The sequence below is a fragment of the Pygocentrus nattereri genome, chromosome 25 (assembly GCF_015220715.1).
Source record: "Pygocentrus nattereri isolate fPygNat1 chromosome 25, fPygNat1.pri, whole genome shotgun sequence".
Taxonomy (NCBI): domain Eukaryota; kingdom Metazoa; phylum Chordata; class Actinopteri; order Characiformes; family Serrasalmidae; genus Pygocentrus; species Pygocentrus nattereri.
This window is the reverse complement of record NC_051235.1, coordinates 26,174,196-26,187,995: the sequence shown is the minus strand read 5'-3', so window position 1 is coordinate 26,187,995 and position 13,800 is coordinate 26,174,196. Positions and strand designations below refer to the sequence as shown.

Here is a 13,800-nt window from a genome sequence, read left to right as displayed (position 1 = left end):
ATAACTGCTTGAAATAAAGTCTCTTTACATGACCTTACATTGAAAGTTAGGAATGGCTTTGCATTCTCCTGTAAAGTTAAGCTTTTCTTTTTTTTTTTTCTCTCTCTAACGAAGCTTTTCTTACAGGCACTTGACAAAGTCAGGACATTTTTCTGGACATTCTGTAGGTTAGTCCTGTTTTTCCTACAGTCTGGATATTTTTGTCCTGTGAATATACTAAAACAAACACAGACATATACATACACATTGAAGAATGTGGGCTATTATTTACACAGCTGCATTATCCAAAAGCCAAAAAAACAGCTGGGCGGGGGCTACAAACGGGATGAAGCGGATCACAATATGTTCACCTCACATTAATCTCATCATTAGTTCAGCAGGAAATCACTACCATGGCTGCGCACAAAGTCCAGTACCTGTTCAAAACTGACCGCGCTGACGCAGGTCTGGCGTAGCACAACAGAAACACAGTCAGACGCACTGCTATGAGATTAACTATGGGGAACTTTATTTCATTTTTCCAGGTGGTTTGTTCAAGCAGTATAAACGCATACAGAGAGGTAGTGGCAGGATTCTTTCTGTGCTCCTCACCAAAAAGACTCCAGTGGTTTTTTGGCCGTTAACATGGCAACATTAAAGGAATGTTTTGCTGTCAAAACAAAACCCTGTATCTTATAAATGATAACTTTATAGATGAAGGCAAAAAACTCAACTTTAATCTGTGTTTTGGACTGTTTTATATTGTATGGCCATAACGCAATACAAAGGCCAGCTGGTGTTTTTCCAAAAAAAAAAGTAAAAAAACTAAACAAAAAAAAATACAAATGGAGATGCAGGGCTTTGATATGACAGCAATGCTATAATTTAGGCTGCAATACCTTACAGTGAATTCCACTCAGAGGAATTTGGTGTTCCTTCAGGACTCTATAGTTAAGCAGAGTCAGCGAGCGGTGAATTAGCGGCCACATACTTTACTGACTTTGGGATAAACGAATGCCTGCCTTAGTAAAAAGATAAGGCGTTTCTTTTAACTTTTAGTGCAACTACAGAGAGCCTGAGGAACGCTGGCGGAATTCCTTTTTGCTGAGTGAGAAATCACAGGGATTTTACAGTGGAATGTTTCTTTAAGCCACAAAAGAGGTTCAATTCAACTTACAGTGCAAATAATCACAGTGTATTTTTGGAAACCCAAAATAAACAAAAAAAGTTGATTGTCAACACAGCAACATACAAAACTTGCATACAAAAGGACGGTTATAGTTATATGTTGAATATGTATAGCAGGCCACAGGCAAACCAACTCAAGCAGAAGAGTTTAACATGCTCTGGGACGAATTAAAGGAGGCACAGCTGCTGAGGCACAAATCCATATTAAAATCATACTAAAACAAATAGATCATAAAGATCATTAAAAAAAAAACACAAAACCTTTGGCTGTAATCATATTTTAAGTCAAGTGAATGGGGCCAGGACTCAGGCATGTACTCATACAGCTGGTTTGAAAGACAGATTAAAACTGAATATGGGTTTTAATGGTAAAACAGGATTGGAGAACAGCTGTGTGAATAGCAATGTAGTCTAGGACTAAGGTTAATCCACTGCCCAATCTAAATCTCTGGTCTTCTTTGGACTTGGGGACTTCATAGCAAATCAAATGGATGGAGACAAATGAAACATGAGAAGTTCCAAAAAAATTAATCAATAGAAATGACAAAATGTACAAAAACAAGCAAAAAATATCAAAGTACACAATTCATGCGCAAATGTGTCTAATCTCATTAGCGTTTCTTAAACGCTTGCAGTCATATAGCCTCACAGATTCGCCGTGATGTCATTGAGCACTTCAGCGAACATCACAGAACGAAGGTCTGAAGGCCACAGGACCAGAGTCAGGAGATTTAGATGGGACACGTCTAAGAAACCAACCCATACACTTCCTTTCAGGAAAAAAAACCTAAAACTCTAGCATGAAGTCACAGGACTGTTCAGTGAATAATCACAGAATGAGGACATATGCAAATTTAGAGGACAAAAAAAGAAAGAATGCTAATGGATGCTGTTCATGATGTGAAGCTATAGAGTCAACATCACACTCTTTGTGGTCAATTATCCACATATACAAACTGTTCTGACTAAGAATGAGGGTTCTGTACTGGCCGTACTTCTGGTTGAGTTGGCTTGACAATATGACACGCCTGCCACACTGAACACATCCCAGGCTTCGACACAAAATGCAGAATCTGTAGACTGTAGAAATACATATAAACACGCAGTTTAAAGGAACAAGCCAACATTTAAGCAAATTTCATTGTACAAAGAAAAGAAGAGAAGATCCCCAGGCTCCAAACAAGCTTATAATAGAAGCGAATGGGCAGTTGCTTCAGCTCTAAGACCATGGGGCCAGACAAAACCTCGTTATGAGGACATCTGGTTATAACCATTGGACATTTTGAGCTAAAGGTGGGTGGGAACGTAGACTTATTAGGGTGGGAACAAACTGATTGTGAAATTTCAACCGATCCAAAGCCTCATGAAGGTGGATCTGAAAACTGGGTGCGATGATGTGCTCATCAATAAGCCTGCCATTGCCCAATGCATGTAACGCAAATTAGCAGAGCTTAAAAGTCCCCAAGCATTCCAAATAAACAGGTAACACTTTATTTGGATATTGTTTATGATTGTGCCCCTCAGGTGGAATTTTTAATTGTAGTGAGTGGGTTTTAGAGGGGATGTAGCCCTATTTTCACTGCAGTCCAGCACTAGAAGTTTAAAAAAAAAATGTCTTTAAGAGATCTCATCTGGCCCAGCAAGACTACCGCCCCACAGGCTTCTCGTATAAGGGAACTTTTGAGCGTTCGGGTTTTCTGTTCTTTTCGTAAATACAGGAAAACATGACAACTATCATCTATCATGATCGACTGTACACTACTGATACAGCAGACACAGACTAGGTCGAAAAAACACTGGAGTATTCCTTTAATTAAGACTGAGCATGTGACAACACTGAGAGAGACTGTATAGTCCAGCAAGGCCCACTCATACTTGGCCATTAACACTGTTTTGAGTCTCAGAAACAAACTGCCTCCCACTCTGTAACACAGTCTGGTTTGTTGTAACCTCACTTAAGTATGTGGGTTTTTATTTATTTATATCATTCCATGAGTGTGCTGTGCACTCTCAGCTCGGAAAAAGGTCAACAGGTCATTAACAGGAAACTTAAAAAAAAACAAAAACAAACATGAAATGAAGCCAAGCAGCATTGTGTAACATGGGACTGTCCATTTAGGGAGAGAGGAGCTTTTACATAACATAAAAAACTGCTTTGCTAAGTTGCTTTGCATATAGAACAAAGGAACTGCGTAGCGGACAAACCTTTATACCTTTATACAAAAAGAAAAAAAAAAGATTCGGGTAATCCCTCATGCAAATTTCCCTTGATAGAGTAATTAGTGCCCTTCAATATGCCATTCCTTCATATTTTCAGTGATTAATAAATTACACAATCTGTTGCATCGTTATCATCGCCATCACAATGTTTGATTGAACTGGAGCTTCAAAAGGAAGATTTTTTTTTTAAACTCTTAAAAATGCACTTGCAAAAATGTAACATTACATTAAAACACTGGTGTAGAATAAAATCAGAGGTCATATAATGTGAGAGACAATACAGGATACAAAAACTACTGAAAAAATAAAGGCTTTTTGTTTCTTTTGTTCAAAATCAAAGGCATTAGGAATGTTTCCACTGCAGTGCGCTTTCGGGCCAAAGAGCCGGAGATGAGACGGATGGAAGTGTGTTCATTACTGCGTTAGGAAGAGGGAAGACAGCTCAGTCTAACTCTCAGAGAGAGAATGTGGAGATGATGGCGTCCTGACTGCTGGAGCGCTTATATCCAGAAGATGAACTGAAGTAGGTTTCTCCATCGGTGCTGATGTCATCATCATCATCGTCATCATCCAGGTTGTTAAGGAGGGGGGCAGAGTTGCTCTTTCGTCTTTGGGAAGAAACAGAAGAGTTGCAATGAACAATCAGACCAACGCCGTCTTTTCTGATCTAACTTCTGCTCATGGTTAGTCATGTGTTACAGTATCACTGTTTACTGACTCACTGCACAATTAACAGATTCAGGATTAGTCATAAAGTAGTCACATATTAACTCATATCACGAAGCACAGCTGAAGAAATGCAGCATTGTGCACTGATCTGAAGGAAGTGATTCAAATGTGTTAATCTTTATAATAGATTATAAAATTATTTAATAATGTATGCGTTCATGCCAATATGAAATTGAAACATTTCCATACGTTCTAATAATAAATTATGATAGATATTTTTGAAGCTTTGTATATTGTTGTCTTTGTCTGTATTACACTACTGTGCACATAGTTCCTCCTCACCGCTGTGGAGCATCTCATGGCTGGTACCTCGCTCACATACTCACTCATGTTGAGCAGGGTGACGATTCTCCATGAGGGGGTGCTATTAGTACTCAAATAGATTTTCATGCTTCATAAGAGCAGTTCTTGTTGTGAGGTCAGAGATTTTCACCTATTAATGTACAGAGCTTTGATTTGGTTGTGGATCATTGATAATACCAAAAAGTCTGTACCTCATCTCACTGCGCAGTGCTTTGAGCTGATTCTGGAGCTGCTCGTTGGCCTCCTGTTGCTCCTCCAGGTCTCTCTGCAGTTTCTTCTTTCCATGCTCAAGCCGGTCAATCTCCTCCTCTGCCTCATCCATCTGCCTCTTCAGGGCTTTTAGACGCAGGTTCAGCTGTACACACACACGGTTGCATTAGATAAACATGCTCAAATACAACACTTTACATGCTCACTGTATTTGGAATCACTTGCCATGTGAACAATTTGTTACTGTATGTACAATAATAACATTTTTAGATGTTAGATTCTATATTTTAAGAATTATGTGAAAAAGCAGTTATTATGTGATGAATAATATACCGATAAGTATCTATTTACATTATTTTTGGTTGAGATTTGATCTCCACTTTAGAAATTTGATGGATTATAATGTTTTTTTTTATATTTTATTTAATATTATGCTATGTTCTCAGTCATTTTGGAATGTTCTACAGCTCAGGTCACCTGGACTCATCTAACTTTTATTCTTATTTAATTTACAACTTCGTAGTGTCTTACTAATTATAACCCCATTTCCAAAAAAGGTGGGCCACTGTGAAAAAACTATATAAAACAGAATGAAATGATGTGCAAACTTAAACTATTTTATTGAAATGAAAACAGAACAAAGACAAAATATAAAAGGTTGAGACTAAGATTTTTTTTTAATATGCCCATTTTGAATGAGGTCATATCTGAAATGTGTAAAGCTCCACAGAATTAACGTACTAGATTCATGTTACATGTGTCTGCCATCATATTTGGTTTTTGACTGTTGATAACTGCAATTCCAAACTTTTGTAATGTATGTTTACAATTACCAACTGTACTACTGCTTTATGCTTTATCAGCCCCTTTCAACCCTGTCCATCAATGGGAAAGGTTTATTATATTACTGTGTATTATATTACTTTATTATATTACATACTACATATATATAATAGGTCTTTCTGATAAAATGGCCAGTTTATTAGGTATTCCATAAAAACTGTGTAAACCACCACACACATTCTATCACATGCACGCTCAATAACAAAACTGCTTACATAGGTAGGTAAAGAGTGAAAGCAGGTTTGTTAAATTCACCTGGTCTTTCTGATCCTGCAGCGAGTGCTGCTCTTCATCCATCTGCATCATCATCTCCTTCACTTTACGCTCTAACCTCCGGTTCACCAACTGCAGGTTGGCACGTTCTCTGTAGATCACATCATTTTTTAGTTTTCTGCAATAATTTCCTATTATTTTCAATGTTACAGCTAAACCAGTATACAATGAGAGCAGTTCATTTCTTCCTCATGTGAAGCACATTTTTAGTATTTACAGAAATGATTCTGTTATTACAACTGTCCATGTTAGTGAAATATATTTTGTCTTTTATCTCGCTAATGTTTGCTGTTGTATTTTATAGTCAAGAATAAATCTGACAATCTCAAAGACTTACCAGTCATATTAAATTTAATGTCTATATATCTTTGTGTTCCGGCTGGGAGGCACATTTTGTTGATCAATTTATTAGACTTTTCTTACCCCCATCCATGTCCGTTACAATTAACCCCACATATGTATATATTTTTTGGTATATAAAATCACACAAATGTAATATGTGAGCCTCAGGAAACATTAAATATAAGAAATGTGTGTCAAACCCAAACTCCAGTTCTGAGTTTTTCATGAGTTTCTAACCTCTCTTCTCCTTCCAGTCTCTCCTCCAGCTCCTGGATTCTGCTCTCCAGCTGGGCCACCAGCCCCTCCTTACTGGACTTCTGCGAATTCTCCAGATGAGCTATCCTACTCTTCAGATCTTTATTCTGAAAATAAACAGGAAGACAAAACAAATCACAGCATGACCACTTTTGTTTCAACAGCTGTTCAAAGTGTCTAATATTAGCTCACATGCTAGCTGTTACAATGGGCTAAAAATCAGTGGTGAACCATGAATATAAGAGCTGGAAGCCTTCAACTGGGGCCATAAATAACCATTAAAAAAAAAAAAAAAACACTGATTAGCCTACAGCTCGTATTCAGGGTTAATGAAGTATCTGTGACTTTCAAAAAGCCTAGAGTGACACTTTTTTTCCCCACAAAATTGGTTCCACCCACTGTAAATCATAATTAGTCCTTAGCCAGGTCCTAATTCTGTTAGAGGTAATCTGAGAGATTAGGTCTTCAGTTCGGCTCCTGAAGTCCTAACCAATGAGAGAGCTCCCTCGGATATATGTAGAAAGATGCCACAGAGAAAAAAAAATCCAGACTGGAAATGTTTCACTGGGCGTTTCAAGATTTTTAACTCTCGTTTATACATTATGTTTATATTTAACATTGAAATATGACTACTAAGACACTATGTGCAGAGTTTAAATAAAACAAGCATATCAGTACCAGCGAAAAAATCTCAAAATTACAGAAACATTTTTTTCCTTACTGAAATCATTAGGGCTAGAAGGCCCTGACAGTTGCCTGCTGGCATAATCTAGATCAGGCTAGTTAACAAGATAACCATGTTTCTGATCTTAAAGCACTTTGAGGCTGAGACTTTGTAATTCCCACTTCTCACATGGAAAACAGGACCATTAGATGAGAACATTTAATATAAATGTAACGCCATATAAAGTGAAAGGAACTTTGTGTAGTGCTTTTGGACTTTACCTGTCTGTCCAGGGCTATCTTGTCACACTCCAGGTCCTGCTTGCTGGCTCTCTCCTGCAGCAACTCGTTCCTCAACTGCTCCACCTGTTACACATCAACACCACCGTCAGTCACAAACACACACACACACACACACACACACACACACCCACCATCTTCATAGACCAACTTCCAGACACGTAACTAGGGCTGGTAACACAGATCAGTAAATCACTGATAATGGCCAAGGCTTCATCCTCCCCTCAAGTGAAAATGAAAACTGTCCTACATGTCTAGAATTTGTCACTGCAAAAACACATGGTTTTAAATAATATAAAAATCTATATTTATTCATATTTATGTTCTGATTTATTGATTTTTCAAGAATGCACATCATCGCAGCCCTAAACAAAGTGACCGCTGGGCCCTGATTGGTGCTCTGGCTTTGCGCTTCTTTCGTTTTGACATGTTACGCATTTATACACACAGAAACCAAAAGGAACGACAGATTTCTCAAAATGTAGGAGGAAAAAGTCGGATATTAGACTCTGAAATGTAGTGGAGTGAAAGGAAAAAGTCGCCCAGAATGGAAAAACTTAGTAGCACAGATAGCACAGTAGCACAGTAGTACTATACAGAAGTATAGTAATGAATTACTAATTACGTAACTGTCCATCACTGATTGTGGCCTGTTGTCCGTAAGCCCATGGCTGGAGAAAAGTACCACACAGAGGGGTGGTAGGAAGGCACCAGACTGGTCTGATGATGTATTTATTATCAGGTTGGATTCTTCAAGTTGTGCCGTTATCCGGGCTGGCTATGTCTCTGGTACGTGCAAGTAAACTTCAATTCTCCAGACATACGGCTAGCTCCTTGGTTTGTGACGGAGTTTGGATTCTTCAGATGCACCCTTTTCTGTGTTTCTGGATACATGAGCTCATTCAGAGCGCAGCTCAGATCAGTAAGTGCCTATTAGCGATTTGTTTAATCAGAGCAACCAAGTGTGACTGATGTGTGATTTATTTTCCTACTCAAAAGTGCAGTTTGTGACCCAAGTAGAATAAAAATCTCTACATGACTTTTAAATCATTCTTCATCAAATGAATGCAACAGCATTTAGTAACTGTATCTTCCTTACAATGCTGCCTTCTAGGCTTCTGAGCCAGCAGAGCCAGCAAGGAATTGAGACAGCTGCCTTCAATTTCAGACAGCCTCAAATTGCAGCCTGCACTGTTATGAACTGCCTCGTGACACAATTTAGCACATAATAACACGCAAAAAATGTTTGCATAGCTTGAAGCATTAACATTCGTGTGAATTACGTTCCTGACCTCTAACGCACCATGAGAAAAACACTCCACTCAGAACACCTCAATGACACAAATATACTGTATCATAAGAAAACAAAGGGGAAAAATTTCTCAGATGGTGTCACCGTTTCACAGAAGGTGGCAGCGTGGTTGTATAATAACTGCTGTGTGATCAGTAGTGTGTGCGATTTCACTGAACTGCTCTCAGATTCTGGCCAGACTGCATTCTGCATCACACACCTCCAGCAGCTCCAGGAAACTGAGCTGTGTGAACAGGTGATATTCACAATGTGGAATGCTCTAAAACCCCTGTCATTTCTCACAATGATGAGTCTCTCAAGGCATGAAGGGCATTAAGTTTTTTTTTTGCTGCTCAAATTAGGCCATGAATCCCACCACGAAGCTGCTTACTTCAGTTTATACACCACAATTATCAAACACATCAGAACCTTTAACCCTCAGAAACCCCCTTTAAAGACAATATAAAAAAAAGATTAGTGTAATGTGATATTCAACATCAAAACAAAGAAGCCGGCCATGCAGATACTGAATGTAAACTGAATAATTTAAGTAAGATTTGCTGTGTAACTATGAAGTTATGCAACTGTACAAAAATATGCACACTGCATGTACAGAAAAAAAAATGTCCTGTAGGGCATTCTGCAGGGTATCCTGCCTTCCGCCCGAAGACTGCTGGGATAGGCTCCAGCACCCCCCCGCGACCCTGACGGACAAGCGGCTTAGAAAATGGATGGATGGATGGTCCTGTAGGGCAGCGTTCGTAAAGCTACATGACACATGCAGCCTTTTAAGACAACTGACAAACACACGGTTGTACGCAAAATAAGCATAAAATAAGCGAACGCATCCTCTAGAGAGAACACCCTTCTGCACTAATGCAAAATTACTGTTTATTTACTGAATTTAACATATTGGCTGAAATAAAGAGAACATAAAATCTGCCCTGTGCAAACGTTATGGCCCATTTTATATTTTATGCTTTAACTTTTCCAATATGTTAAACTCAGCAAGTTAATTTAAACTGTAGGGCTGGGTATTATGACAATAAACCCCTTACCAACTGCGTGGTTTATTACAAAGAGAGCACAATTAGTCTGGATTAACTGGATTTAGTGCAGCGCAGTGTGTAAAATGTTTAACACAAATAAGAGAAGTCAGTTTTTGATATTTGTAAAATGTGGGATTACCTTATTATTTTCCCATATTGCCCACCTATTGTGCCTATTGTGTTCTCTGTAGAGGATGTGAAACCATGTAATTTGACTGGGTTGCTCAATATTTTACTCACAACTGTACATAAACATGTATAACACCTGATTCCAACAAGTGCCAGTTTCCTTAATACTTTATGGAGCGGAAATTTACGCAAGCAGCCTTTTGACAACTCTTCTGGTTAGAATGAGGCTTATAAAAGTTAATGTGGGTTACGAATGTGACCCCACAATAAAGTGTTACTGGCAAATAAACACTAATACCAACTCTAGACATCTAAGGGTTAAAGTAAATTAAAAGTGAAGAGGGTCATTACAGTAATAAGGGATAAAAAAAACAAAAATATTATATATAAAGAGAACTTTGGAAACTGGCATAGAGCAGAGAAAGAGATAGATAGAGGGAAGATAAGAGGACGGTGGGATGCTGGAATGAGGGTGTAATGGACGATGATATTTTATGCCAATTAGTGTGTGACAGCACAGCGTGACTGTGAGCGATGGGGTGTGTGTGCGCGCCGGTCTACACTGCAGGGTGCCGATTCAGCAGAGCACTCACAAGAAAATAATCAGAGAGAGAGAGAGAGAGAGAGAGAGAGAGAGAGAGAGAGAGAGAGAGAGAGAGAGAGAGAGAGAGAGAGAGAGAGAGAGAGAGAGAGAGAGAGAGAGAGAGAGAGAGAGAGAGAGAGAGAGAGAGAGAGAGAAGCATTACTGTCATTTAGACGCTCGTCCCTGCACCTGGTGCCATGAGGCGCAGGTGTACCCATCCTGATGCCCACCCCGCCCCCCCTTAATGTACTTCCCCCATAACCCTCGCAGCAATCCAGTTTCCACGGAAACTCACATGACCTCTCATAGCACCACTATGTCATTTCTGTTGGCTCTAATTCCCCAATTCCTGACAATAAATAAATACATAAACAAACAAAAATACCCTCTAAGCTACTTCATGCCCTCATCTATTCATCATTAGTACAGCTCTGTGTCACATATGGCTCTACAGGTGCAGTCATACCGCTGAACCTGATTATGTCATGGGAAAAAAGAGCTTTAAAAAAAAAGCAATAAGCAAGATAAGCAAGGGAGCTGAAACAGGGCCAGAGTTTAATGTGTAAACATGCCCCTTCACCACGTGACGTATGAAACGGAACACAAAAACAGCTCCTTTCAAAAGCACAAACACAACACACTCAAAAAAGTGATGCACTGAACTGAATGGATTCAAGTACAAATATTATTTCCTGATACATAAAACACACATTTTCTAAATCGCTTATCCTCCCGGGTCTTGGAAGCGTGGTCATTGGAGCGGTAGACAGGATACACCCTGGACAGGCTGCCCGTCCATATCAGGGTAGACATGATAAATAAAATATATTACATAATTAGTTTTGCACAAGCCACATTTTGTGTTTTTTTGCCTTTCATAACACGATAAATTTAGCAAATAAACAGTAAATGCGTTACATTATCAATGAAAATGACACACTGATTCAAGTAAACTCAATGTACCTGCACACAACACCCACTGTGCATCTATCGTGTTGTAGAATGTATTTTGTTTCTTTTATATTTTGTATTTTATTATACTTTGGCGAGAAAGAAAAAAAAAACCTAACGCCGATTCACTTCATGCTCTCATAAAAGCAATGAGCTTTAACTTTCCTTCTTAACTAAACACAGTCCAAGTTCAACATCCCAGAAACAAACTTTTTCTAAAGTTTATGTGCCAAACTCTCCCCTCATCTAAGGTCTGCGAGATTGCTGTGGGATTCCAGAATCTTCCCCTTCACTCTCTCTGAAATGAAGGGAGAGTGAAGGCGGGTGCTCCGCTAACCTGAGAAGCTTGGCAGCTGGTGTATTTTGGCTGAGGCAGCACATTAGAAAGAGCTTTTAATTGATGCATGAAAACTGGACGGGCACAGTTACATGCAGGGCAGCCTGCCAAAGCGAACGATTACGCAAGATCCTCTTACAATGCAAAATCCCTTCATGCACATCACAGAGAGCATGAATTAACTCTGAGGCCTCAACATTCGCGTTTTTAAAACCGTCCCCACAGAGCAGGTGAGGGGGAAAGACTCCTTGATCAGTCATTCCTTGTGTCACATTTAAAAATGATAATTCTACATAGAACCATGAACACTCAAAAGAAAGAGTTCTCCAGATTGATGGAGAACATGCTGTAAATGGTTCTATGTGGAACCTTTTTGAAAAGGGTTCTATACAGCCGCAAAAAGGGTTCTCTATTATTACCAGCTCGACAACATAACGTAACTTTTCAAATCTTATATAGAACCCTAGAAAATCAATCTGAAGAGCCGTTTCACGATGCAAAGATCCCTTTAATCATGCAAAGGGTTCTTTGAGTGTTCATGGTTCTGTATAGAAGTATTTGAAGAACCCTTGAAGAGTGTAGTGCAAGCATATCTGTGTTACATCCACACAATTCTACCCAAATTAAGTCAACTGAAAGAAACTGTGTTGACAATTTAAATATTCAAAATATATGCAAATATGCATCAACTCCACACCAGCATGGTGGAGCTTCAAGAGTGTGGTTTCTAATTTAGCGACCAGCTTGTATTGCCATAAAAAGGGGCGACTCATACTGGGTCCCCATGAACACAACCGTCTAAGGTTTCAAGTTCAAATCCCGGCTACACCGCTACCAAAAAACATCACTATTTATCAGTGCGCTATCTGTGATATTTACCTGATTCTGTATCGTAGCATTGCTTACCACAGCATCATTGTTTCACTATACTTACAAACATCTCATTTATAACAGAAAACAAGCAATTCTTATCAGGTTTGATCCACTTTTTAAACTCTGGAGCGACACAGTAAAAAGCCCATTCTGCTTACACTGAAGAAACACTGACCTGCTCTCTGCTTCGGTCTATTCTGTCCATCAGCAGGTCCCCATTCTGCCTCTCCTCGTCCAGATCCATCTCCAGCTGAGAGATACGATCCTGCAGGACAGCAGCAGACCCGCTCTTAAGCTTCATCATCATAATGATCATCATCAAAACTACCAAGCCAGTTGAGTAGTTAGGGAGGTGTTTTAGCTTAGGAGGTGAACATAAAGCTGAACTCTCAAATTTGAGACTGAAGTCAGTTTGATGTCAAGTTTAGTTCTACCTCACAGATATAGCTTTGTAGCTTTCCTTTCCAGTTATTAGCCAGTAGATGTCTAACAAATTGTCCCTGTGGAATTATAAGGTTCTATCTGCGTTCTGAGCGGTTCTGAGATGTTGAGCTTCAAAGATTTTGCTTTCCATATAGCAAAACTGGCATGTGGAGCACGTCTCTTTCATACATGACACGGACAGACACCATAAACACATTCTAAATGTACAATATCAAAATCCTATCAAATTTATAAATGAGTTATTTCGGGAACAGGTCAAATTGTAATCCCAAGAACCCACTTTCTACTTGGAATTATAAGGCTCTATCTGGCAAAACAGGAAAAGAAACAACGATTTTCAAGGAACACAAACCGTTTATTCATAATTCATTTTAAAACATAAAATTAGTGTCCGCATTTTTTAGCATTTTTAATAACATTCATTTCCTGTTTCATGCCAAATGTTCTTTTTCTTATTCAAAAGAGAATTGCAGATTAAGAATAAAGGCCAGAACTAAATATTCTGTCCAGTGCAGAGGTCAGTTTGAGGTAATAACCGTTAGTTTAAGTTTCCTTTATTCAGACTGAGGCCAGCTACTGTAATGAACTGTCCCAGCAAGACAGTGTAGCAGGTCGGTCTAAAGGCTGTATGTGCTTTTGTTTTATATCAGAAATGTGACTCTAATGAGCCAAAATGTCTTATTTGGGGAGAAAGAAGAAAAAGAAACAATGGATGAATGAATAAAATGTATTTTTATATTGTAATTAAGATCTCATCAATTTAAATACGCTGTTTAATTACCTTTAAGACTTAATATTAATGCAATTTAAGACAAAAGGACTTTTTAAAGAGCTACAA

The 13,800-nt window shown here is 38.8% G+C and overlaps 1 protein-coding gene across 2 annotated transcripts in view; it reads right to left on the bottom strand.

The window, feature by feature from the left end:
• Positions 1–484: 484 nt before the first annotated feature.
• cgnl1 (cingulin-like 1) overlaps positions 485–13,800 on the bottom strand; it is a 59,384-nt gene continuing 46,068 nt past the window's right edge. For both annotated transcript variants that reach the window (XM_017711642.2, XM_017711643.2), the window contains exons 14-19: positions 12,694–12,783; positions 7,288–7,371; positions 6,325–6,449; positions 5,728–5,836; positions 4,611–4,774; positions 485–3,995 (exon numbers count right to left, since the gene is read on the bottom strand). In XM_017711642.2, coding sequence (XP_017567131.1) covers positions 3,842–3,995; positions 4,611–4,774; positions 5,728–5,836; positions 6,325–6,449; positions 7,288–7,371; positions 12,694–12,783 — 726 coding nt within the window. In that variant the 3' untranslated portion in view covers positions 485–3,841. The remainder of the gene's footprint in view (positions 3,996–4,610; positions 4,775–5,727; positions 5,837–6,324; positions 6,450–7,287; positions 7,372–12,693; positions 12,784–13,800) is intronic.